This window comes from Rhinolophus ferrumequinum, chromosome 18 (assembly GCF_004115265.2).
Source record: "Rhinolophus ferrumequinum isolate MPI-CBG mRhiFer1 chromosome 18, mRhiFer1_v1.p, whole genome shotgun sequence".
In the NCBI taxonomy this organism is placed as follows: domain Eukaryota; kingdom Metazoa; phylum Chordata; class Mammalia; order Chiroptera; family Rhinolophidae; genus Rhinolophus; species Rhinolophus ferrumequinum.
In genome coordinates, this window is record NC_046301.1 from 28,662,557 (window position 1) to 28,689,848 (window position 27,292).

Sequence of the window (27,292 nt, forward strand, 5' to 3'; positions counted from 1 at the left end):
CTAAAACTCGCCTTCTCTTCCAGTCTTTCTCAGCTCCATTCATTGCAGCTCTGTTCTCTCAGTGAATTGCATCTCAGGCTATAGACCTCAGAGTCATTCTTGAATTCTTTTTCTCTCACGCTCCCTAATTTAATCCCTCAGTCAACCCTGCCGTCAGAACATATCTGGATTCTGACCACTTCCTTCTCATCACCTCCACTGCCTCCCTTACTGTCACTTCCTAACTGCTTCTGCCCTTAGCCCCCTGTGGCTCATTCTACAGGTAGTAGCCATTGTGAATTCTCAAAACACATAGAGGGATCAGTTTGAGGTATAGCTTAGATCCTATCACTGATCTTCTTTAAACTCTCCAAGGATTACCTGTCTCACTCAAAATAAAATCCAAAGTCCTTACCTTAGACCACAACAGGGGTTGACAAGCAATGGCCTACAGGCCACATATGGCCCGCCACCCATTGTAAATAAAGTTCATTGGAGCACAGCCACATTCATCTGTGTACATACTGTCTACGGCTACTTTTGAGCTACAGCATCACACTTGAGTTGTTGTGACAGAAGCCCTATGGCTAGCAAAGCCTAAAACATTTACTACCTGGCCCTTGACAGAAAATGTTTGTCAGGCGTGGCCTAGCCCCCTCTGTCCTCTCCCATCACTTCCCTCATGCCCTCTTCTCAACAGCCCCACTGGCCTCTTCACAGTCGCGCAAATACACCAAGCACACTGGGCCACACAGACAACCATCGTGCGGGCTCTGTGCTCTCGGGGCCTTTTGCCGGAAAGAGTTGCCCCACAAGGCCACCCCTCTCCCTCTTACTTCCTTTGGGTATCTCTGCAAATACCGCTTTATCAGAGAGGACTTTTCTGGCCACCTCATGTAAAATAGCAGCCCTCTGTCATTCTAATGCCCTTGCCTGCTTTGTGTGTCTTCTTAGCAGTTGTCTGAGCTTAAGATATTATTATGCTTATTTGTTTATTGTTCCCCCCCCCAGTAGAAAATAAGCTCCATGAGAGGGGACTTCTGTTTTGTTTCCCTAATTTCATTAATGAGTCAATATTTCATGATGGATGGATGGATGGATGGATTGATTCCAGTTATAAAGCCAACAAAAGCTGACTAAAGCTCCATGTCTCAGTTGGGGGAGAAAGAATTTCTAATTGACCTGCTGTGTACCAGGGGTAGCATCTTGGGTCTGTGGCAGCAGCTGCCTAAGAAGTATGGTGCGTAGGGCAGACAGACGTAACCACCATGTCAGTCTTCCCAGATGAGGCAGATGATCTGAGTCACTGGAGAGTTTCTAAAATACCAGATTTCCAAGACCTGCCCCAAATGCACTGAATCCGAATCTCAGGGATGCCATGATCCATCACTGCCTCAGAAAGGACCTGTGGGACCCTGTCTGCCTATAGGACACCCACCTGCCTCACACACTCTGGGGAAGGATTATCAGCAATCATGTGGATGGTGGGCAGCCCCAGGTTATGAGGTCATCGTTACAAGATACTGAGTCTGAAAGGGTCTATTAAAGGGTGACAAGAGAGGGTGGATGGAGCAGAAGGGGAGAGCGTCTGTAGCTGGGCATCAGGTGGTTTGAGATGGTACCGTAGCACTCCCATTCCCCCGCCTTAGCAATTGACGGGCTGCATAGTGACGACCTCTTGTCAGTCTCTAAGCAGAGGTGGCCTCCTGGAGAGCGGGGACTATGGCTTGTTCACCACTGTATCCCCACTGCTCTCACAGAGTGCAACACAAAGGAGATACCTGGTAGATGTTTGTAGAATGAAGGAATGAACAAATGAATGAACTGATGCCTACAGAGTACTCAGGTGAGGACAGTAATCTCCTAGCTCACTGGATACAAAGACCAAATAGGAAGTTGAACGGAGGGAAGATTGTCATTCATAAATGATAAAGTGTAGGAGGGTTAATAGAATTTCAGCTGGATTAGAATAGAATTCCCTGTACATACCCAGGCAAGTCACGTGTCCTCCCTGGGTCTCAGTTTCTTTGTTTAAAAACAGAGTCAAATTTCGTGGTCTCTAAATTTACGTAAAGCTCTAAACTTTCAGTCGAAGTTTTATGAGCTTAAGAAACATCTAAGTATCTGTAGAGTTTTAGATTTTATTTTTGTGGCTACATCAGTAAGGTCTACTTTCATATATGAGCTTCTGAGATCTAGAAGGCAAAATATCTGTTCAACTTTCATTAAGATCTGAGTGGATTTCGGCCAGTCTTTTTTCTCTCTGGCCCTGCGACATTTACTGTCGAGTCAGTCAGCATTTTAATTTCCGAGTTGTATATGTTACAGGGGGTTTATTCACCTCTTAAAGCTGAGCCTATCAGCAAGGTGTGAGGTCCCCAGTTGATAGCACCTGAGCCAAGCACGTGGGCATAAGCGATGGCATTTGTCTTCAGGTGGAAGATGATATCTGCTCCTCTCATTTCACTATGATACTGAATTTTTTATACAAAACCAAGCCTATTATGATAGCTAAACTTAAATGTTTATTTCTCAAGATATTTTTTTTACAATTATAAAATGGGTATAGGAGCGACATACATGAAAGGAGAACTAGAGATCAGTATCTCTCATGACCTTAGATGCCAAAATCCTCAATGAAATATTAGCAAATTGAATCCAACAGTATATAAAATGAATGCATATTCATTTGATAATAATAATAATAATACATTTTATTTAGCACGACTATGCCCAAACCCCTATGCTAACCTCCTTAGTTATATCCTCTCATTTAATCATCACAAGAGCCCTATGAGATTTGACATTTGACAAATGTGGAGAACAAAGCAGAGAAGATAATTTGCCCAAAGTCACAAAGCACATCAGAGATGAAACAGTTTCTGACTCCAAGGCCTATCCATTCTCTTAACTACTACATTATATACAAAAGTTCTAATACAGGAAATCCAGAATAAAAAAATACATGTATATACGTATAATCGCACTACCCCAAGACAACACTGTTCACATTTTGATATATTTCATTCTGGATTTGTTTTGTTTCTGCTTCTATCACTGTCATACTTTGTATATGATTTTATATCCTATCTATTCCATTTATTATAATAGAAATAAGAAGTCCAAGAGTTTAGTAATGCACGGAAACCCCCTTAGAAATGGAGGGAGGATGACAGTGTCAGGAGCTTATAATTTAATATCTGCTCTTTATTTGCACCCTCCTCTGGTCCCAGTCTCAAACTCCAGGGTTCCCAAGCCACCCACACTTCTGACCAACTGGCTATAAATTTAAGAGTCCCAGCTGGTCCCGCAGGTCCAGGAATACTCGTTGTATTTAATCATCCTATCTCTTTGGTCTCCTCCAATCTGGAAGAGTTCCTCAGTCTGAAAGAGCACAGGCCGTTTACTCTATTGGTCTCTGAGAAGACCCCTCATCCTAGGTCTCAAGACTAAACTCAGCCTGAACTCTTGGTAGGAATATCTCAGAAATGGTGTGGGGCTATTTTGGGTGCATCAAGGTGAGAGAGACGTGCTCTGTTTACCTGTTCTATTGGTACTGATGATGTTAATCTTGATGACCTGGTCATTTGTGTCTGTAAGGATGTCCTTGGTGTATGATTAGTGTCTAAGGGAAGACACGCTAAGACCGTGTCAACATCCTACACTTCATCAGACCTCCACCCTCCAGCTTTATCATCCATTGATGAATCATGCCTAAACCAACCAATGCTGAGTTTGTGGCCAAATGGTGATGTTCTTTTTCCATCCCTTCTACATTTACTAGTTGACATTCTACTGTGAGGAGGAACATTCCCTACTCCCTCATTTATTTACTTACCTATCTCAGATCCTATTTTATTCGGTGGGATAGAATCTATTCCTATCGTTATATATTTTAAATGCTTAGATTGTCCCAGATTTAGCCAGGGTCAGCCCCTTTAAGCTGATACTTTCCTTGTTATGTAGCCCCAACATTCTCCTAATACTTCCTTTTTCTCTAGCACAAAAAGATATTTTGGGCTCATCTTGCACTTTCTTTGCCCCAGCCCTGGAATCACCCATTCCTTCAAGGAGCCCTGGATGCTTTTAGTGGAGAAGGATATTTGGAAACTAAGACTGGGTGTTTGGTATGCAAATGGCTGGCTCGCTAGCTAGCTAGTTCTCTCTCTCTCTCTCTCTCTCTCTCTCTCTCTCTCTCTCTCTCTCCCCCCCCCCCTCAGCATGAGTTCTCACCAACACTTCCAATTCCAGTCCCTCACCAAGGGTTCTCTCTAGCCTGTCCCTCTCCATATTTCAAGTACTTTCTCCAACAGTAAGAAACCCATTTCCCATTATCCGTAATATATTTACTCCTTTGCTCAATCCCCATGTCTGTAACCAGTGGCCTAACCACTGTAGCCATTGTGGCCCTGGCCCCACCTTTGCTTTCCTCCTGGCTTTGCAGCCACTGCCAACCCCTCAGCTTCACCACTTTGACCTCTAGCCATACCACCCCTCCCAGGGAAGGAAAAAGAAAAAGATTAAAAGATGAGGAAACCACACTTTGTTTTTCCAATCTTTCTTTGTTTTTACAAAAGCATCAGAATCTACACTGAATTGCTGTGTTAAAGTAATACTTGTGTTGGATGGCTGGTTAGCTCAGTCGGTTAGAGCCTGGCGCTAAATAACACCACGGTTGCCAGTTCGATGCCTGCATAGGCCACTGTGAGCTGCGCCCTCCTTAAAAAAAAATAATAATGCTACTGTTTTTATTTTTTTTTTCAGTATTACTTTGTGTGAGGTTCTCTCCTAAGGAGTTTTATCTAATTTAAGCCTCACAAAACCATTCAAAATAGGTGCTGGTGTTGTCTCCATGTTGTAGATGGTTATATGTAGGCTTCGTGGCATGACATGGCAAAGATATGAAACAGAAATTGGTCAGTGCCTGAGAGTTTTAAAATTTGCCTTGGAGGGTCCTCTGTGTTCCATCAGGAGTGGGCTCGATTCACCAGTTATGTATACAACTGCATGAGAAACCTGAGTTCAACTGGAACCAATGTGATTCAGGTCTAGGCAGGACCTTATGGATGGGCTTCCAGGCCGCGGCACAATTGTCTCCTTAATCCAGCTTCTTGTGAGGGAACTGTGCCACCTAATCCCTTCCTGTGAGTCCTGGCCTTCTGTCTTGCCCAGCCCCTCCATCCCACAAAGCAGCTTGGTCTAGTAGAAATCCTCCAAGTCCAGTGGCCCAGTGTTCAAAACCCAGCTTAATCCCCTGAGGTGTGTGACTTCCATCAGTTTCCTCATCAGCCAAATGGGCATGTAACACGTACTTCCCTGTGTTGTGCGGATTCAATAAAATAATGTATGCAGAGTGCCTAGAAGTACCTACAACAGAACCTAAGTGATGCTGGCTATACTGGAAGCCACTTAGAGGCGATGCTTGGTAATTATCAATTGGTTTGGTTGGAATGAAATGCAGAAGCACAGAATTTGTGCTCTTTGCCTTGATGCATTTTTTCCTTTGCTTCTGTTCTCTCCTCTCAGGTCGTCTGTCTCTGCTTCATTTTGCCAGTTTGCTCACTCATCAAATAGAGCCTACTGTATACCCAACTTTTGCACTAAGTGCTAGAGAATCAGAGATGAATAAAATATTCGGACGGAACCTCACCCTAGAGAATCGCCCTGCCAGGCCCACATGAAGACTGTGGGAGCCTAGAAGGAGGCACCTCTGAGTCACGTCCCTCTCTTTTCCTCTGCAGGAGGTCATTGCCTCCATCCTGCTGAGCGGGAGGATTGGGCCCAACATCCAGCTGGCTGAGTGCTATGGGCTGAGGCTGAAGCACATGAAGTCAGACGAGATCCACTGGCTGCACCCGCACATGACAGTGGGGGAGGTGCAGGACAAGTACGAGTGTCTCCACGTGGAAGCTGAGTGGAGGTAGGATGGGAGCCCTGGGCTCTTGAATGCGGGGAGATGAGTGTGGAGTGGGGAGTCCCTAGGAGATCCTTCCTGGGAGCACTCCCAACCGCTGAGAATTTTCTAGAAAATCTGAATGATGTTTTAGGCTTAGTCCCCCTGCAGTATCCAATGCATGTATTTGTCAAGGCCTAACGTGGGCTCACAGCACACCCCCATCCCAGAGCAGATATCTTCAACATCCCTAGACAAGATGCTTGTGGTGTTATGAAGCAGGAGTAGCAGAAGTGCAGGGAGGAGAGGGAGCCAGGCCAAAGGCTAATTTGCCATGAAGAAGCGTGGAGACTCAGGATGAGCACCGAGCACCGCCTGTTGGCCACCCCTCTGTCCTCTATGGTCTTCCACCCAACCGAAAGTCCTGCATGGGTGGCCAGGAGCCTCATGGGCAATGCTTTGCATGTGGGGGTTGAGGTTGCTTCTGCCCTTGGCCAGCCTTACTCTTCCTTTAGATACCAGAGAGTCTGAATTTCCTGTCCCAGGTATGACCTTCAAATCCGCTACTTGCCAGAGGACTTCATGGAGAGTTTGAAAGAAGACAGGACCACACTGCTTTATTTTTACCAACAGGTAAAAGTGTTTTATCTTCCTGTCCCCAGTGTCCTATTACACCTTAAATGCCAAGTACTGGCCATCCTCTCCTAGGGAGGGAGAAGGACAAAGCCCAGATGTTGGAGGTCCCAGTCCAGGAAAATTCTCTCGGGGTCATCCGTTGGCCCCTGTCAGCTGTCCAACTCTGCCTCTCTCACAGCTAATGAAGTGTTGGCTAACCCCACCCCATATGCTCACAGCTCCACTTGGACTTTCCTGGTGGCTCTTACCACCCAGGAAACCTAGCTGGTGAAGCAGGCAGAGCAGACCCAAGGGGAAGGCTGTAGTCTTAGAAACACAGGCTCTGCCATCTGACACACCAGGCTGCTAGCCCAGCTCTGCCATTTACTAACCTGGTACCTCCAGGGACTTAACTTACCTGCATGAAGCTGTTTCCTATTCTATAAAATGAGAATGATAATAATAATACCTACTTTATAGGGTTGTTGTGAGGACCAACTGATATTATTAGTAGTGTGCTGGTAAACCAGCTCTCTGAAGACAAAAAAAACCCTGATCTGTAGAACTTGCCAATTTCCATGGTGTAAATGGGCCTGTTTCAAGCTGCCAATATATCAGCCAGCTTGCAAAATTTCAGAAAATTTAATACTGGCTTTCATGAGCTGTTTGGAACTGCTCCAACACACTACCAACTATGGAACATGTAAAGTGCCTAGCACAAGACCTGGCACAGAATAAATGCCAAGTAAACGGCATTATATTCTGTCTGGTCTTAGCTCTCTCTTATCTCTCCCCTCTTCCCCCCGCCCTTTTGCTGGAGATCAAGCCAGACTTTTCTTATATAGTGGATGACACCTGTCACAACTTGCCAACAAGGCTTTGGATAAAATTACTGACTCTTCCCCCAAATCCGAGTTTTCATATGTCCAAAATGAGGAGTGAGAGGGGAATCTGAACTCCTTGCCTCATGGAGCCAGTGGGGACATGTCTAGCACACATCAAAAGCCCTAAGCCTCAGCCTTTGGAGACATGCTCAGCACTGCCCAGGGTTCTGGAGGGAGGCAGAGGCAGAGTGGGGGCGGGGGGGTGAGTCCCGTGTCCTCCACTCTTCATCTTCTGCTACGCGTTTGTCCATGATGGGGTACGTGAGAGAGACAGCTCAGGGTGGCAGGGTTGTGTTCAAGGCACCCACCAGTTCCTGGCGCCTCTGCTCAGGGAAACAGGGAATGAGGGCGGGAAGCTCAACCATGACCTTTCTCTCCGCCAGCTGCGGAGTGACTACATGCAACGCTACGCCAGCAAGGTCAGCGAGGGCATGGCCCTGCAGCTGGGCTGCCTGGAGCTCAGGTATGTTGTCTCGAGTCTTCTCCAGGGAAGGTACCTGTGCCTCCCCTCCTGGTCAGCTCAACTTTCCTCCAGGGTGGGAAGCAAGAATGGGTATGTGAGAGCCGGAAGGGGACAAGTGGTGACCGGCAGCGTCAGACCCTGAGGTGCTCGTCGTCTGATCCTTGGGATAGAAGTATCAGGTTCTCTCTGGTTGGTGTCCCCATCTTCCTTTGGCGTCCACTGCTCTTGCCTCCAGGATGCCTGCTTCTTCCATCTATCTGCCATCCAAGTGATTCCGTAAATATTTCTTTGAGCCTTAGGCAAGATTATGGGAGGTAGTCACATGTTGAGATTTCCATCTGCGTTGTTTGCTGCTGTGTCCCCAGCCCCTGTAGGCACAAGTAAATATGTACGGAACTAGTGAATCATCCAGAGGGGCCCTCAAATGTACAGTGTTTGGGAGGTGACAGGCATATCTATAATCAATCATAGTACTAGGCAGGATGAATTATGTGCCAAACAGATGTACATACAGGAGCCATTAATCCTGCCTGAGGACATCAGGAAGATGTGATTTGAACTGCTCCAGGAAGGAGGAGAAAGACTTCCATCAGTAGATAATGGGGGGAGGGGCTTTGAGGGGTGGCCAAGGAGTGTGCTTTCTTGGTTCAGGGACCAGTGGAAGGAAAAGAACAGACTGGAGGTTAGTGGGAGCTGAGCTTGGGGAGGTAAGTTGGAGCTGACAGTGGAAGATTTTGAATGACAGTCTAAGAAATAGGTCTTACTCTTGGCTATTGGGCTGAGAAGGGTGATGTGGTTAAACTCTAGTACTCTCTTGACCAAAGCAGCACCATTCGGCTTCACCATCCATCATCATCCATCTGCCCATTCCATCCTCCCATCGCTTTTTTATACCCCATATCTGTCTTAGAACAGTGGTTCCAAAATCTGGTGGCAAATGATAATCACCTGAGAGCTTATTAAATTAGAATACCCCTAACCCCATCCTTGGAAACTCTGGCTTAGTAGGGCTCGGGGGAACTTTAGGATATACAGTTTTGACAAGTTCCCCCACCTCCCCACATATGATTTGGATGCAGTTAGCCTCATGAGTTGTTGGAAGGACTTTCAGGACCATTGTCAGGAAAACCTTTGGCAAAGGATTACTTTTGGTTTGCTGGAAATGTGGTACCAGGAAAAGTCCCGATCCTATCTGTGATCTTAGAGTTATAGAAAGTAGAACCCTGGTGCTGTTTTCTGCAGAGTTGGGGGCCACTGAGGAATTCTGGTTTCCATTATGTGTGTCAGAGAGAGTGCTGAGGTGTCCCCCAGGGAGGGCCATGGGATGCGAAGGGGAGGCTCCCACTTTTATCTCAGCATGTGAGACTGTTGGCGTTTGTGACAGAATGGGTTAAGGACAGCCTTGGAAGTCTCATTGCTTTTCCACTCGGTGACTGTCTCAATAAGCAAGGAAACACTAGGGCCCTCTGCAGAAGTCTGCAACCTGTGATGGCCATTCGAAGACAGACCCCCTCACCGCAGTTAGTAGTGGTCCTGGGAGTTCCATGCTGGTGGGTCGGGGGCTATCTGTGAAGTTCACTTTATTACGTGTGCTCTTTTATGTCTTCCAAGACCACTGCAGCTCCCATAACCTTCATTGCATCTTACATGGTCTCATCTTCTCCTCTGAAATTTGACACCTCGAAAAAGCTTACCTTTCCCTTATTTGTGGTTCTCATACCCCGACTCTAGTATCATTTTGAGACTCCAATCATCTAAGTCACCTGTCAAAGTAGCATCTCTTAGTAGCAAAATAACAGCATAGAGAAGACCCATTAACATTCTATTTTATGTTCTTATTTCCTTAAATTATCCTCAAACTATTATTGGTTGTAGTAATAATAACTATTATTATTTAGCACCAGACACTGTATAAATGTGCTGGGGGGTTGCAATGAAGCCTCCAACATGGCTTCGTTTACAGTCTTGTCAGGAGCGTATACTCTCATGGTGTCTGCTGCTTATCAACTCAGGCTCACTGCAAAACCCATGATTGTTTTATGACAGAGACGCATTGTTTCACATCTCCTGGGTTTGAGCAACAGGTCAGATAAATGTTCCTATTCTTATAGGTAACCTTTGAGGTACAGGTTATACGATATTAGGGAGAGGATGTGGAAAACACCTCTTTTGTAGGTGTAATAAAAGATTTTTCAAGCCTATCATTTTTAAAGTTGAGTACAAAGGTATACATTATTATAGACTTTTTTAAGTCAAGTTATAACCATTTCTTACCAAGAGAGATGGATACATTTCTGAAAATTGGGCCATAGGCAGAATTTTCTGAGGATTGCTTTTTTTTTTTTCCCCTGAAAAGATTCCAGAGTGCAGTCTACCTACAGCTATGGACAAAAGTTCCTTCTCCTATGAACATCATGGATTGTATCACCTATAGATATATGATATCTCCAGAAAAACAAAATTCTTTCCTGGCTTAAAAAATAAGTATGATATATGTACAAGATATGAGATTAGCAAGATGAATCCTCAGTGGGCTCATTTCATATCAAGGAGCAATTGGGTGTAATGATGAGGGGCAAAGGGTCTGAAATTGGGCCGCCTGGAAGGTCCCGGGTCTTCCATTTACTGTGGAAGTCACTTAAGCTCTTTGTGCTTCGGTTCCTTCATCTGTAAAATGGGAATGATAATAATAATAGCAACCTTGGAGGATTATTATAAGGAATAAATGAGTTAATTTTTTAAAGTACCTTGTTTCCCCGAAAAAAAGACCTCGCTGGACAATCAGCTCTAATGTGTCTTTTAGAGCAAAAATTAATATAAGACCCAGTATTATATTATATTATATTATATTATATTATATTATATTATATTATATTATATTATATTATATAGACCTGGTCTTATATATTACATTATACCCAGTATATTATATTATATTATATTATATCATTATATTATATAAGACCCCGTCTTATTTTACCTATTTTACTATAAAACGGGGTCTTATATAATATAATATGATTTTTGCTCCAAAAGACGCATTAGAGCTGATTGTCCATCTAGGTCTTATTTTCGGGGAAACACGGTACTTAGAACAATAATAGGGACTGAAGTATTCAATAATTATTCATTATTTGTACTATTTTTTCCCTTTACCCTTATTTATTATTTTTATTTTTTAAATTTATCTTTAATAGACTTTAATTTCTAGAGCAGTTGTAGGTTCATAACAAAATTGACGGGAGCTACAGGTTTTCCATATACCCCTCACCCCCACACACGCACAGCCTCCCCCATTATCAGCACCCCCACCAGAGGGGTACATTTGTTACAATCGATGAACCCACATTGACACGTCATTATCACCCAGAGTCCATAGTATACATTAGGGTTCACTGTTGATGGTGTACATTCTGTGGGTCTTGACCAATATATAATGACATGTACCCACCATTACAGTATCACATAGAGTAGTTTCAGTGGACTAAAAATCCTCTGTATTCTACCTATTCATCCCTCCCTCTCCCTAACCCCTGGCAACCAGTGATATTTTTGGTGTCTTCATAGTTTTGCCTTTTCCAGAATATCATATTGTTGGAATTAGACCTAATCAATTTTTATTGATTTACTGGAGGTACTTTATAAATGCCAAATACATTATTTTATCTACTTGTCCCCCTATAAGTTAAAATGTGAAATGCATCGCCCACATGGTAGAAATTAGTACCTTCCCAGTTTGAGCAACAAATAGCCTCACCTTCTCCTGAGACATCCAGGACGATTGCCCACCCCTAGCAGAGCCCCACCCAGAACATTCTGACCTAAAATCTCAGATAAATGTGTAACCCAATAGTAGTTAAGTAGTAACTGATAATAAGTAAAGATTAACGAAAGAATCCTCAGCTTACTTCACAAGGCATTTTGTCTCATAGTCAGTTTGTAAATGTTGGTGATGAGTTACCATTTCTATTGCTTTTTAGAAGGAACGCACAACCACGTGAATTTTGCAAAGATGTTTCTTTACTTTCTGCTGTCGTTACTTGGATAACAGCCGTGGACCTGTGCCTGCCCATAGGTCCTCAGTCTACCTGGCATTAACTCATCAAAATGGCAGACCGGGGCTGGGGAGGACCAACCAGGCACTAGAGGGCGCCCCTAGTACATGCAGCCTCATTCAGTGATGGCCTTTGGGATGAGCTGGGGATTATTGGGTGCTCACTGACAGCAGCTGAGATGGGGCTCAGCCCAGAAGGTGGTGAAGCTCAATCTCTGGGGAAAGCAGTACATCTGATTAACAGTGGTAACTGGTTCTCTGAGACATCCCAGTGATGTTCAACTGCTCCAAGCATGGCACTCTTAAGTGATTGGGCACCTTTGTCAAAAGTAACACAATAACTGATCTTTGGTGCATGAGAGAAGGGCAATCAATGATATAGAGAGTGAGTTGGATTTCAAGAGATTGGGATGACCTAGGTATGTTACCTGAGCCTCCTTTTTTTCTAACTAAACATTCTTCCATTCACATCCGTAATCATTCTAAAATTGCTGTTGTATTTTTCATGTATTTTAATTCCTCACTGTTCTCACGTCTGGTGGGGGAAGGGGGCTTCTAGGCCAACGTGTGGGCATTGGATGACCTGGCTCTGATGGCCTCATTCTCCAGCCACAAGCCTCTTCATGAATTCTCTCTCTCTCTCTCTCTCTCTCTCTAGGCGGTTCTTCAAGGACATGCCTCACAATGCACTTGACAAAAAGTCCAACTTTGAGCTCCTGGAGTAAGTCCTGGGATTGGCCTCTTCTTCCCCTCCCTTCTTTTCTTGCTGCCCTGCTTTTTCTAATCACCCCCTACTTTACTCACCCCAAGACCAGAGCCAGGCCGGACCCATCTCCCCAGTCCTCAAGCCCTCTCACCTCTCCCTGATTGGCCAGAAGTCCTAGGTTAGGGATGAGGAGGAGTCAAATGAGGCTTTTTTTCTTCTTCTTTCAGGAAGGAAGTGGGGCTGGACCTGTTTTTTCCAAAGCAGATGCAAGAGAGCTTAAAGGTAAGGGAACCAGAAGGCAAGGGGCCCAGAAAGACCCCCTTTGTGCTGTTCCCCAAGACCAGAACCAAAGGGATTGGGCTGGGGATACTCAGGAATACAACAGGGTATCTGTGCTGTCTTGAGCCATCTGGACATAGGACCATCTAGACAAAACGCATCCAGTGGACCCTTTCCATGACTTGCAATCAGGAAACCTGGCTCCAGTTCCACATCGGAAGCCATGTGGGCTGAGCACTGGGGACACTGCCTCCCCTGCCTCCCTCCCAGAGCCATGGTGAGCCTCCCTTGAGACAACAGGTGTGTGCTTTAGGTAAGAGATCACTGTTGCTCTCATGGCAGAGGCCAGGAGACTGTCCTACAGCAGCAGGCAGGCTTTTGGTGAGATACTAAGGGAAGGAATCAGAGCTTGGAGGAGCCTGCTCACCCCTGCCCATCTCCCCACAGCCCAAGCAATTCCGGAAGATGATCCAGCAGACATTCCAGCAATACGCCTCACTTAGGGAGGAGGAGTGTGTCATGAAGTTCTTCAACACCCTCGCCGGCTTTGCCAACATCGACCAGGAGACCTATCGCTGTGAACTCATTGTAATAATTCACTCTCATTATTCTCTCCCTGACCTGAAAGGTCTTTTGGGAAAGGGGTCTACAGGGCCACCAAGGGGGCCAGGAAGGGGCTTTGCTTGCTGATAGTGACCTGCCCTAAAATGCAACTAACATTGATCTACTTGCCTCAGGGAGGGAACTGAAATCTTGGCTCCAACTCCGGGAGGTGGGCAGGTTTTGGGGGAAGGGCTACTCTGTATGACAGAGGTTTAGGGTGGAAGGAGCTGAAGGGCCCAGGAAACAGTGGCCTGTGTCTAGCTTAGTGGGATTTTAAAACATTTCTGAAATATGCAGAGAATAGAGCTTTGGGCAACAGTCCCCTCTCTCCTTTTATTCCAGCAAGGATGGAACATCACTGTGGACCTGGTCATCGGCCCTAAAGGCATCCGCCAGATGACAAGTCAAGATGCAAAGGTAGAGAGAGACTGGGGGCAGGCCCACCCAGCCCCCGGCTGAGCCGTCTTCTCTCTCTGCTGCCTCCTACCCTGGCCTGCACCATTGGTTCTTCCTGACCCATTGCTGAAAGCAGAGAGCCCTTGGTATGAGCAGCTGTAGAGAGAGTGTTTGGGATAACAGCGTGGGGCTGATGGTTCTTTACTCCCCTGTGACTATGCCCTGCACAGAGGCTGGGGGCAGGAGTGGTTTAGGTGGGGCGAGAAGGGGGAAGGACACTATCGTTGCTCTTCTAGCTCAGATAAAAGACTTGCTCTTTCAATGGCAAGTTGGGGCCATCATTCCCCTGGGAGTGGGACAAGTCCTGGCTCTGCTACCAACTTGGCATATGACCTTGGGCAAGTCCTGGCTCTCCAGACTCATTTTCTCTTCTACAAAGTGAGGGGCTTGGACTAGATGATCCTTCCAGCCTTAATAGTCTTTGATTCTCTCTTCATCCCCCTGAGAGACTCCCAGTTCCCACTTTTTCCTTGTTCCCACCCCTCTTACTCACTAATTTGCATGGCTTGATCCCAGGAGTGGGATAGTCTGAAGCACGCCACCCCCCTTTCCTATAGCCAACCTGCCTGGCTGAGTTCAAGCAAATCAAGTCCATCAGGTGCCTCCTGCTGGAGGAGGGCCAGGCAGTACTGCAGCTGGGCATTGAAGGTGCCCCCCAGGTAAGCATCTCTGGGTAACTGGAAGCTCTGAAACAAGGGGGTGCAACTGCAGGTTGGACATTCTTGCTCAAGTGGGCAAGAGACAAAGAGTTCCCTGGCTTCTGGGATCTTGTTGAGAAAATTGCACCTACCATAGTTCTTAGACAAAGTACTAGGATGATGATAAATCACAAGGAAGTTACCTCAGGAAGCAAAGCTGTTTTAAAAAGTATCAAGAAAGAAATTGCAGGAGTTCTTTGGGGGTGGGGGGGCAGAGGTAAAGGTTACCAGAATCAAGGTACAAATCAGAGGCCTAAATCTGAATAAGTGAACAATGACTCAGAATCAAGACCTCAGGGACCCCGGGCTTTTTGTGGGTAGAAGAATCAAAGAGACCTCAGACTGCAAAGAGATTGTTTATCTCTCCTTTCATTTGTCTTTCCCCTGCCCTACTCCCTCCCTCTTCCCTTTTCTGTTTCTGCTCTTGCATGTTTTGTACCTATTAGGTCTAAGTCATTGTGCTATGCACTCTGAGACCAAGATAAGTCAGACCTAGAAAAACGGGCTTTCCTAGAGTTGAAGGCGGTCAGTTGGGAGGGATGACAAGCGCGCCCCCTGGTGGTGACGGGGAATTCAAGCCGAGCCCCAGGAGAGGCCCAGATGGATTCCGTGTGTCTGTTGAGTTGCGGGGAGGTTGAGGTGGGAGTGGGGTTGGGGTAGGGCCTGCTCCTTCTAAGTTTGCAGTTTCTTCTTCAGTCACGTGTGGGGTAGACTCTAGCCAAGGCCCTGGGGTCTCATCCTTGGCTGGTCTCTTCTCTACAGTCGTTGTCCATCAAAGCCTCCTCTCTGGCCGAGGCTGAGAACATGGCTGACCTCATAGACGGTTACTGCCGGCTGCAGGGGGAGCACAAAGGCTCTCTCATCATTCATGCCAAGAAAGGTGCGTTTCCACTTACAGGCAAACTGGCCCAATGGGCAGATGGCGGCACAGCTGAGCCAAGCCCCTGAGGCAGAGCAGAGGAAGCTAAGCCAGTGACCAATATGTGCATGAAATGGCTTTCATAGTATGTGGGGGTGCTCACCCAGCTCTGCAGGAAGTTCTCTGTGGTCCCATCCTGGGTCCCAAGCTACAAGCCCTGGCTCCATGGGTCAAGGGCAGCCTGGGGGCCGGTTTTGGGAGGAGTAATGTTGTGGCCCCAAAGGGCTGTAATCCAGTGCTAGAACACGTCTGGTCCCTCCTATGCAGGTGTCTCTGTTGTAGGGTGGGCTCAGGAAGCAAGGGTCAGGGCTGGAACTTGTGGATGGTGGCAGGAGGAAGCCTAAGAATTTCTTCTACAAAGAGGATTCCAATTCAGGTCAAAGGCTATCCAGCTTCCACCCCGACTATCAGAGCACTGAATGGTGGGGAGGGGTCTCCCTTGTGTTGTCTCAGAGCAGTGAGGTCAGCCATCCATCCACGGCCCTGGGTCCCTGGCTGCAGCTCCCTGTCTTCCTCCCCTCTCTCCAGACGGTGAGAAGCGGAACAGCCTGCCCCAGATCCCCACGCTGTGAGTACAACCAGTGGGCAGGGAACAGGCCCTGCTCTCAGCCTGTCTTCCCGGGAGAAGCCAGAACAAACAGGGCGACTCCAGCCCCATGGTTTCTGGTTTCTGGGCTCCAGGGAAGAAAAACGTTAGAACCCTAAAATTTCACAAGTGGTGATTTTTCACCAGTAAACTTTTGCAGGGATATTCCTATGTCCTAATGCCACGTGGCATCATCTTAGGGGGGATTGCTGTTGTCCCCTGTCTCCTGCTCCTGGCGACTCAGCCATGCTCCCAGGTTATTACCATTAGAACAGGTTGGTTCTCCAGGCAGGCAGGGGGCACAGTGGCCCTCCCGGTGGGGCTGTGGAAGGGGGTGGGCCGAGGCTGCCCTGGAGAAGCATTGTCAGGCTCTGAGCTCACTTGACTCCTGCCCTCTCATCTCCTCCTACAGAAACCTCGAAGCTCAGCGGCACCGCCTCTCAGAAAGCTGCAGCATAGGTAAGCCCGCCGTCTGCTGTCCTCTGCCTGGGCCCCAGAGCCTTTCCTCTTCCTGCTCTTGTGACATCATCAAGGATTCCCTCAGAATTACAGGAAAATGAAATTCCCCTATGATGTCTCAATGACAGCTGAAAATATCATTAATTATAATAAGGAGCATGTATTGAGTAGTTAGTGTGTGGCACCATGTTTGTCAGAGTCGGCTCAGGCTGCCATAACAAAATACCACTGACTGGGTGGCTTAGAAAACAGACATTTATTCCTGACAGAGCTGGAGATTGGAAGTGCCAGCTTGGTCGCATCCTGACGAGCATTCTTCCTGGCTTGCAGACAGCCACATTCTCTCTCTGTCCTCACATGGTGCAGAGAGGACAGCTCTGGTCTCATTCTCTTCTTACAAGGGCACTAGTCCCATCAGGGGGCCCTCACCTCATGACTTTATCTAACCCTAATCACCTCCCAAAAGCCCCATTTCCAAATATCATCACCCTGGGGGGGGGGGCAGGGCTTCACCATATGAATTTGGGGGATCACAAACATTCAGTCTATAACTATGTTAAATGTATAATAGGCATTATTTTATTCAATCTTTAGGACATTCCCCAGGAACATTCATTTCACAGACAGGGAAACTGAGATTAAGGGAGACTAACCAACTTGTCCTAAATAACACAACTGGGCAATAGCAAACAGGGATGCTAACTGAGGTGCACTGGGCTCTGGGGCCACTCTGAAACCTGGGGCAGAGTCCCAGCTCTCTCCTGGCTCCTGCCCCCTCCCCTCCAGTGATGTCAGCCTTGGTTCCACTAGCCTGACGTGGGAGCCACACTCCTGGTTCCTCGTGGTGCCTGCAGAGGGCGTCTTGCCCATGGGATGTCCTCTCCCTGTCATTTCAGAATCAGACATCTACGCTGAGATTCCCGAAGAGACCTTGCGAAGGCCAGGAGGTAGATTCTTGACCTTACCATGTCAGCTACAGCCAGGGCCCCATGAAGTGACATGGTGGAGATGGACACATGTGACACCACAGGGGGACTTTCTTTCTCCTTTTGTCCTCTCCCATGTGTGGCTCAGACAGGGACAAACCTGAGCAAAGCACCTTTGAGTTGAAAGCCGAGATCATTCCTTTATCCCCACACTACTGCCCTTTCCTGTGCCTGATGGGACCAGCTTTCAGAGGGAACAGGGTGGTGGCTCTTCCCTGGGTCTGAAACAACAGAACATTCTAGTTCCCCTTTCCCAGCCCAGCCCAGCCCCTGGATCTTGGCTGAGGTATTGTTGTGAGTCTGATAATGCCCACGTAGGAGGAGAGCAGAACCTAGCATTAGGGTATGTGGACCCTCAGATTCCCGGGGTGTCAGCCAGTTTCTGAACCCTGGGACTCTGCTTTCTCCATCTGCACAGGACTACAGTATGGCATCGCCCGGGAAAATGTGGTTCTGAATCGTATTCTTGGTGAAGGCTTTTTCGGGGAGGTCTATGAAGGTGTCTACACGAATCACGTGAGTTCCGGACTCTTCCCTCACACTCCACTTCCACTTTCTGTAGGATGAGAGAGGAGCACAGCTCTTCCAGGGCTGGAGGTGGCAGCCATGTGTGGGTCTTCATGCACTCAGCCTTCACAGTACTCAAGACATACCCGGGGAGTGATGAAAACAAGAATCATTTCCAAGAAGGGTAGTGATGCCAGGGATCAAACGAGAGACAGCAGCAGGAGAGGGGTGACCGATTCTTGGTGGGAGAATACACATGGGGAAGAGTACTAAAATACAGTTCTGGGGAAAGGATGGGTAGATCTGAGGCCGGAGTTAGTCTTGAGGTCACCGATGGGGAGAGACAAACTTTGCCTTTGTGGTTATGCTTCTACCAGGCCTGGGGAAAAGGCAGAGCTGAAGGAAAGGGGCAGGAAACATGTAAAAAGTAACAGTAAAGAGAGAGAGAGAGACCCAATGTGCCTCTGATGATGGCCGTGCACGTGCTCCACTCATGCCTGCTACACCTTGGGCAGATCCCCTGGCCCCTCATCCTTGGTGTCCTCTGCTGGACAACCAGGGACTCGAGTTACCTGATCTCCAAAGTCCTTTCCAGTCCTAACACACCCTGATCAAGAAGAAAGGGAGAAGGGAGGATAGGAGGAGCAGAGAAGAAGGGAGAAGGGGCGAGAAGAGAGACAGAAAGGGGAAAGAATGGACTACACAGAGACCCAGAGGCCAGATGTCACCTGTCTTCCCTCGGCTGGAAGGAAGCCTGTGAGAAGACCATGGTGACACAAGAAAAGGACACTTTCTTTGGGGCACTGGCTTGGACTGACGGGCCCTAAACACTCATTGCAGAAAGGGGAGAAAATCAATGTAGCTGTGAAGACCTGTAAGAAAGACTGCACTGTCGACAACAAGGAGAAGTTCATGAGTGAGGCAGGTAGGTAGGTGTCCTCTGAGGAGAGACACGGCCCCCATGAGGTGGACGAGACCCCTGAGACTAACCAGACCTCCAAGACAGGAGAGGAGCCTGGAATGCGGGAAGGGGAAGGTGTGAGCAGTGCTGGGACCCACACCGGGAGGAGGGGTGTCACTTCCCATTTCTCCAGGTGGGACAGCAAAGCACATTTCTCATATTGGACCTTAGAGCTGGTCAGCCTATCCCTCTCTTCCCCCGTTTCAGTGATCATGAAGAATCTGGATCACCCACATATCGTGAAGCTGATAGGCATCATCGAAGAGGAGCCCACCTGGATCATCATGGAACTATATCCCCACGGGGAGGTGAGCTGGACATGGCAGACGAGGAACCTAGTGATGACAGTTGGGCCACAGCTGAGCAGGGCCTCTGGGTGGGATGCTTTTAGAGCTCCCTGCCTTCTGTATTCTGCAGAAACAACCCAGAGACCATTTGTAGAGGAAATTGCTGGAACGTCTTGCCAGCCTGGGTTTGCCCTCCCCCACGTCCCACCCCTTGCCTGCGTGTGCCTCTGGCTCATGCTGAGGCTGTGTCCGGATCTTGATGGCATTTTCCCCCTTCCGGCAGCTGGGACACTACCTGGAACGAAACAAGAACTCTCTGAAGGTACTCACTCTCATCCTGTACTCGCTGCAGATTTGCAAGGCCATGGCCTATCTGGAGAGCATCAACTGTGTTCACAGGTGCGGCTGAGGAGGAAGTTGGGTCCTCGATCTGATCCTAGAGAGGTTGGGGTAAAGAAGGGCTTTACTGTCACACAGAGCAGTGTAGAAAGCTCAGTTTGGGTCCTACGTAATGTGACAACTTGAGCATCTTTCATGAACCTGTTTCCTCATCTGAAAAGTGGAAATAGTGATATTTTGTTATTAAGGGTGATTGTTCTTAAGGGTGAATCCAAAGTCCTTGGTGTCTGATTATAACTCAGTGGATTCCAGCCCGCTCCCTTGTGCGTTCCAGGAAATGGCTTCCCGCTTACTCGTAGTTTGCTCTCCTCCTGCTAGCCCATTTGGTGGCATCTGTGGTAATCCCACAGATAGTAGCTTCACCCCAGGCAGGTGAGACTGAGCTAGTGCAGCACCGGGAAGATCCTGGGGTCCAGTCCTTCCAGCCAGAGCAGCTGATACTGCTCTGGTCCCCAGGGCCCCCAGGCTACCGACTCCAATTCTCCTTCCAACTGTGGAATCTACCCCTTTCTACCTGGCTTTGTTCCCATTCCCTGAGAGAAAGTCCCTGCCATGGGGGACATGATCCCCTGAAGGAGAGAGAATGGGTATACGAGTAAATTTTTCAATCCAGCACCACTGACGTTAGCTTGGGGCCCTGTGATGATACTGTGCAAAGCAATGTTGGGGGATATAAACATTCATTAATTCTTCCACTCATTCAACAAATATTATGGAGCTCCCACCCTGTGCCTCCACGCACTGTGCGAGGCTCTGGGATAAAGTCATAATCAAAACAAACAAAAATCCCTTTCTTTGTGGACCTTACCTTCCAGCACAAGGGTAAAATGTGAGACATAGCTAGTCATGGGTCCAAGGTGGTGGGATAATAGATCTGTTTCCTTTGTTTCTGTGACATTGTCATGCTTTGAAGTCACCTTTTCAATAATAAAGATGAATGACAGGGAGTGAGCCTGCTTATGAGAAACCAGCAGATGAACCAGTTTGGGGTAAGAAGTGATGCAGGAATAGCAGGTAAACTGAGTCAGCAAGTGCTCCACTGGGAGGGTAAGAGCCTAGCTCTGGAGTTACGCTGCCCAGGCTGACCCACCAGTAACCTGTTGGGCAAGTTCCTCCTGCTCTCTGTGCTGGTTTCTTTCTCTGTACCACAGGGTCCCGAGGGTCTCTGTGTCATGACTCAGGGTGTGTAAAGCACTTGGCTGGTCCTGGCTATCCTAGCACTCCATTGAAGTTAGCTACGAGCTGCTGCTCCTGCTCTGAGCCATCACAAAAGCCTACACAGTCCTGTGAAGCTGCAGAATGAGGAGAGAATAATTATGACCAGGACAGTTGTCAGGGTTCTTCCTTGGAGAATCAGCAGGGTGGCCGCATCCCTGGAAGAGGGGACAATATAAGCAATAAAGTAGGAAAACATAAGGAATTAGTCCCGGGAACCTGAAATAGGTTTCACACTGAAGGCACATAAGAAAAGGTGATGGGAGATGACAAAGTGCCTGATGTGTGGCAGGGATTGGAGGGCCAGTCCAGGCTCCCACCTGAGCTGGGCTTCAGCAAAATGGCTCAGTGGGTCAGGGAAGGGCTGACTGACAGCAGCTGCTCCGGATGCTGGGTCCCTGGCCGGCACTCTGTCTATCTGTCTGTCTGTCTGTCTGTCTGTCTGAAGCATTCTGAATCACCTCACCCTTATCTTTGTATCCTTCTTCCAGGGACATTGCCGTCCGAAACATCCTGGTGGCCTCCCCTGAGTGTGTGAAGCTGGGAGACTTCGGGCTTTCCCGGTACATTGAGAATGAGGACTATTACAAAGGTGAGGGGGACATTCCAGCCTCTGCTCTGCCCCTGGAGTGGTCACTAAAGCCAAAGACCCAGAAAAAAGGCTATGATCAAGGGTCCATAGGTCCTTGGGTCTCCAGAGAATAGCCTGTATTTTTGGATAATTCTGGATCTTTCTTCCCCAAATATCGCCTGTAAACCTCTTTGCCCACCCAAAGCCTCTGTGACTCGTCTGCCCATCAAATGGATGTCACCTGAGTCTATTAACTTCCGCCGTTTCACCATGGCCAGCGACGTCTGGATGTTTGGTGAGTTGAGTTTCAGGAAGGAGTGGATGAGGGTTCCGATTCTCACCTCCATGACCAAGCTAAGAGGAGGTGCAGGATGCAGGGGTCTGAACCCCACCACCAGGTTGCCAAGGTTCTATTTTGCTGCAGCCACTGAAAAGTGTCAGAGGTGGGAGGCCAGTGGTGGGTTGAGGTGATATGGGCTAAGGGCTGGCAGGGACGATGCTGGTTCATTTTTCTGGAAAAGGCTCTCAAGGGGAGCGTGTACACGACCAACCAGTCCCAGGGACTAGTGTGGGGATATCATGGTGGGGATCCTCAAAGGCAAGCTCTGAGGTTTGTTCTGAGAAGGAGGTACAGGGAGAGGTGAGGACAAAACCAGGTGATACACAGACCCTTACGGAGCACACAGCCTCGTGGATTACCCCTCTCAGTTCTCCACAGCTGACCAGCAAAATATCCTTCTTCTTCTTCTTCTTCTCAGTTTCCAGATAAGGAAGCTCAGGCTCAGGCAAGTCAGGGACTGGCCCTCGATCACATAGGCAGCACGCATCGGCTTCAAACCCCGCTTTCTAGTAGAGCCTTCATTCTCTCCTAAGAGAAGGCTCCAGTGGTCCCAACGGGGTGCCTTTGACGGCTCCTCTTCACCCCACAGATCCCTACTGTTTCCATGTGGAGTGGACAGAGAGAGGGGGACCTTAGTTCACTTACAGATTCAGGTGACTGGTCCCTCAGTGGGCCATCATGGTGGGCAGGGATGCGAGGGAGTACAGGCGGTCCTCCCAGCAGGGACTGAGTGCTGACGGCCATGGTTGCTCCTGGAGAGGATGGACTGGCCCCTCCAGGCACAAGTCGCCCCCAGGGCAGGTCCTGACCCGTCTCCTCCTGCCCTCAGCTGTGTGCCTGTGGGAGATACTGAGCTTCGGCAAGCAGCCCTTCTTCTGGCTGGAGAACAAGGATGTCATCGCGGTGCTGGAGAAGGGTGACCGACTACCCAAGCCCGACCTCTGCCCGCCTGTTCTCTACACCCTCATGACCCGCTGCTGGGACTATGACCCCAGTGAGCGGCCCCGCTTCACTGAGCTCGTGTGCAGCCTCAGGTAAGCATGGAGAAGGGGTGGGGGCTGCGGGCACAGGGCCCCCCGTTTCTGCAGCAGCACTTAGACATTTACCTCCACCTTCCCTAAACAACATGCACCAGGGTCCTTGTTCCCACCTTGTGGAGGAGAGATCGGGTTCAGAGCTGGTGATTCACCCAATACAGGGACAGGTAGGGCTGGAATTGGCACCAGGACCTCCCATCTGACCAACACAGAGCCACGTGTCCAAGTGGACTTCACTGATCCTCCCAGCGGAAGCACAGCACCTTTGATTTTTCCTCTCAGATAGCAGGGAAGGGAATCAGTTCTGTGGTGAAGATAGTGGCCCAGGGCTCACTTCTCCCTTCTGAATGGCGTATCTGCAGCCTGAGGGTCTGATCCTCCTCAGGTGCCCAAGAGCCATTATTTCCTGAGTCCTGGGAGGTCCCTGGTGAAGTGCTGTCAACCTTTTAAAAGGTCTTCTGTTTCATTGGTGGCCCACCGGCCATCAACTTCCGGGTGGTCTGACTTCTTTTAGCATCTCTTAGGGTGGGGTTCTGCAAACTTTTTCTGTAAAAGGCCAGAGAGTAAATATTTTGGGCTTTGCACACTGTGCAGTCTTTATTGAAAATATTCAGCTCTACCATTGTCTCTGAAAGCAGCCATAGACAACATGTAATGGATGGGTTTCAGTAAGACTTTACTTGTGGATTCTGAAATGTGAATGTCACATGATTTTCGCATGTCATGAAATATTTTTCTTCTTTTTATTTTTTCAATCATTAAAAAAATTAAAAACCATTCTTAGTTTGGGGCCATACAAAAATAGGTGAGGGCAGAACTTGGCCTGGGAGGCGATGTTTGCTGACCCCTATTTTAGGGAGTCTAGTGCTGAGCTCATGTTAAATAAGCGCAACTTTGAACCCTGTAGTCAACATGCTGGTATTTTTTTAGGACAAGAAAATGGACGCTGGAGGTACCCAGGAGGGGATGCGGGGAATGCCCAGGCCAGGGCAGTGGGAAGGATACTGTCTTTCTTTGTAGAGGAAGGGGTTCCAACAGTGTGCAAGACCACCAGCTTAAAAGACCTCTGTGTTCCTGTCTGTCCCTTCGTGGACACTCCTCATTAATTCTAGTCTCATCTGTTTGTCCCCTATAAAGTTCGATTAGGAAAACCAATGGATTCCAGGAGAAAAGTATTTGAAATATGTGACTTGAGAGGGCCAAAGCCTTCTCAAGGGCTCTGGGGTGAGTGTTCTTAATTCATTCTGGGGCTTGAGAACCACGGAGAGCTGTGACAAGGTACCTGTCCCCAGGCTGAGAGGGGTGCCCATGGGAGGCACCAGGCCAGCGCCCAGCCACGGATGGAGGGAAGAGCTGGCCTTTCTGGTGTGATCTGCAGGATACCCAAGGACCCCAATGACCTCAGGAGACCTCCCCCAAGCCACAGCCTGGCAGTCCTCCAGAGAGTTAGAAAGAATTTAATGAGTGTTCCCAATCTTTTGGGAATAAAAAGGGCCCTTTTAATGTTAAAGTTTGAGAATACCTCTATGTCACAAGAGTTCTGCTTTTAGCATCTGTTGATGAACAAAATGTGGTAAGCCGTAGGGTGAATGTTTTATTACACACAATATAATGCATATACATCTGAAAACACACCACCAAATATTATGTATTCAGTGGTACTACTAAAAGTGATGAAAGAAGACAATTTAGGTGACACCAAGTTTATTTAACACTCCATTGAAGGGGGCAGTCTCTGTTCCCAAGGGACCAGAGCACAACAAAATGGGGCAGAAAACAGGAAGCTTTGATAGAATAAAGAATAAGGAGCAAGGAAGAGAAAACTAGAAAATGAATAAGGAACAAGGAAGTAAGTATAGATGACAGAGTTGTCTTAGCGTTTGGGGATTGGCTGACTGGTTATACTGTGTTTCTGGACAGGCAAAGAATTTGGAGGGACAGGAAAGCTATCTGAGTCTTGGTTTGCTGATGTGGCAGCCTGAAACGCCTCCATCCTGGGCGTAGAAATTTGTTTCAATAGTACATAATACCTGGTCTACAGACAATCTGTGGTACACATGTGAGTGTGGATTCATGGACCTCTGCCATCATTCCAGATTCCTCTGGGATCTATAATTCCCAGGTTAGGAACCACTGGATGGGGTGAGAAAGGCAAGAAGCATGGCCATAGCCAACGTGGGAGTGACCCACAGCTCTTTCCTTTAGCACACACCAGAAATGCACCGCTGGGATGTTTAATGAAAAAACATGGGAGATGTAGAACCCAGGCCTTGGTCATGACATTGGCTGGGACATCAGAAATCTCTATAGGGGATCAGTGCCGTAGCAGGCACAGGAGGGCAAGAAGCATGGGGAGGTGGGCTGGAGACACGCTTCCACGGCCAGGTTGGGCTGTGACTGGCTGTCCAAGGACTTTTTCCCACCGTGGATTCATCCATTCCTGTGGTCCTCCCAACCTCAGTGTGGGAGCAGCCTCAGGGTCCATGTCTCAGCCTGTCTCTCCCCAGTCAACTCTGCAGAGGAAATGAAAATGGCATCTGGTGGTCATACTCTGGGTCTGTCCAGGCTTCAGTGGAGTGCAGAGAGGAACCCCCACTAGCATTTTTTACCTCGTTTCTCTCTCCTTACCTGCCTTACTCCTTTGCAGTGATATTTATCAGATGGAAAAGGACATCTCTATAGAACAGGAGAGGAATGCTCGCTACCGACCTCCCAAAATCTTGGAGCCCATAGCCTTCCAGGAACCCCCACCCAAGGTAAGCCAAGGCCTGGCCTCATCGGTCTGAATCACAGCAGAGCTGGGGGCCTGTCTGACGCACTCCTGGCCTGATTATATGACTCCCCACTTCCCAGCATAGACAGGACGTGCCCCTACAGCCCTCTCAGCCCCTGAACCCAATCTTCCATCAGCCCCCCCCCACTTCAGTGCCGCGGCGGGTGGAATCTGAGACAGCAAGATAGCAGGTGCCCGTGGGCAGGGAAGCCAAGGGCAGAGAAGCACCCTGGAAACACATCCCTTGAGAGGCTCAAGCACTTTTCTTTCTGGCATGCTTTAGGGACAAATTAGATCCCCAAGAGGGCACATGAATGGGGAGTGTCCCTGCGGCCCTTAGGACCAGTCTTTGTGGCCATACCCTCCATGGCATCTCTGGGCTCAGAAGCCGGTGCCCCACTGCCACACCATTAAGTGGGTGGGTTTTGAGGGACCATGCCTGCAGTAGTCAGCTCAGGCTGCCATAACAAAACACCACAGACCAGGTGGCTTAAACAATAGACAGCTGGGGAGGCTGCGAAGTCCAAAACCAAGGTGCCGGCAGGTTCGGTGTCTGGTGAGGATCCTTCATGGTTTGCAGACAGCCACCTCCTCGCTGTGCCCTCACAGCGCACAGACAGCGAGAGGTCTGGTGCTTCTTCATATTATTATAAAGACACTAATCCCACCAGAGAGGATTCACCCTCATAACCTCATCTGACCCTAATTACCTCCCAAAGGTCCTGCCTTAAAATACCTCACACTGCGAGGTAGGGCTTCCACATAGGGATTTGCGGGGGGCAGAAACATTCAGTCCATAACAAAGCCCCATCTGGTCCAGGGCCTTTTTTTTCCTGTCTCTTTTGCCTGGCATGCTCTCCTCGTTCCCTCATTCAGGGCCCAGCTCGGTTTTCATCTCTTCCGTGAAGCTGCTGTGAGTGCCTGAGCCTTCCGTGACCTTCTACCTCTGGGTGTCTGTGGCTCAGGAATGCTATTTGGGAGGTGCTCCCACATCCAGAGAGGCCAGCCCCACAGAGATCAGTAACCGCTCCAATTAGCCACGGCCCCCAGGAGGGCAGAGACTCCGGCCCCTTTGTACCTTCCATCACTCAGCTCAGTGGATGTAATGATAACTTTGTCCCTCCTCCTCTTCATTCTGAACAAGCCTGACCTGCCTCTGACCTGGTACTATCCTTGGTGAGCTGCGTTCACTCAAGATGAGGGACAAAGACTGATTTCTCTGTGTTCTCTCTCCAGCCCAGTCGGCCGAAGTACAGACCCCCTCCGCAAACCAACCTTCTGGCTCCCAACCTGCAATTCCAGGTAAACATAACCAGAGGGCTGGGAAATTTCAGAGCCATTTCTCATCTTGATCCTTCCTGAAATTCCATTCTCATGCCTTTGAGGAGCAGCAACAACCTGCTCAGGTAATGGACATTGCCTGCATCGGTACAAGGAAAAGAATTTGAACTCAGAATACCCAGAGATCAAAATGCAATTCTATCAGGCTGTGCTCAGCTAAGATGTGCCTTAAGTCCAGTCCATCTGTCCACAGTGTTTGCTGCTCTGTGTGCCTGCCTACAGCATGCCTAAAGCCACCTTGTCCTCCTACCTTGAGCAGAGCCTTCTGAAAAGGAGTCCCA

At 48.4% G+C, this 27,292-nt stretch overlaps 1 protein-coding gene across 7 annotated transcripts in view; it reads left to right on the forward strand.

Annotated features, from left to right (window-relative positions):
- The window catches only part of PTK2B (protein tyrosine kinase 2 beta), a 108,985-nt gene that overhangs the window by 70,238 nt on the left and 11,455 nt on the right, over positions 1–27,292 (forward strand). For all 7 annotated transcript variants that reach the window (XM_033133782.1, XM_033133780.1, XM_033133781.1 and 4 more), the window contains 21 exons: positions 5,721–5,899; positions 6,418–6,505; positions 7,755–7,834; positions 12,547–12,609; positions 12,822–12,876; positions 13,321–13,461; positions 13,819–13,893; positions 14,490–14,591; positions 15,393–15,510; positions 16,078–16,117; positions 16,548–16,594; positions 17,491–17,541; positions 17,999–18,096; positions 18,928–19,012; positions 19,256–19,356; positions 19,619–19,734; positions 21,441–21,541; positions 21,726–21,815; positions 22,690–22,894; positions 25,545–25,653; positions 26,907–26,972. In XM_033133782.1, coding sequence (XP_032989673.1) covers positions 5,721–5,899; positions 6,418–6,505; positions 7,755–7,834; positions 12,547–12,609; positions 12,822–12,876; positions 13,321–13,461; positions 13,819–13,893; positions 14,490–14,591; positions 15,393–15,510; positions 16,078–16,117; positions 16,548–16,594; positions 17,491–17,541; positions 17,999–18,096; positions 18,928–19,012; positions 19,256–19,356; positions 19,619–19,734; positions 21,441–21,541; positions 21,726–21,815; positions 22,690–22,894; positions 25,545–25,653; positions 26,907–26,972 — 2,010 coding nt within the window. The remainder of the gene's footprint in view (positions 1–5,720; positions 5,900–6,417; positions 6,506–7,754; positions 7,835–12,546; positions 12,610–12,821; positions 12,877–13,320; positions 13,462–13,818; positions 13,894–14,489; positions 14,592–15,392; positions 15,511–16,077; positions 16,118–16,547; positions 16,595–17,490; positions 17,542–17,998; positions 18,097–18,927; positions 19,013–19,255; positions 19,357–19,618; positions 19,735–21,440; positions 21,542–21,725; positions 21,816–22,689; positions 22,895–25,544; positions 25,654–26,906; positions 26,973–27,292) is intronic.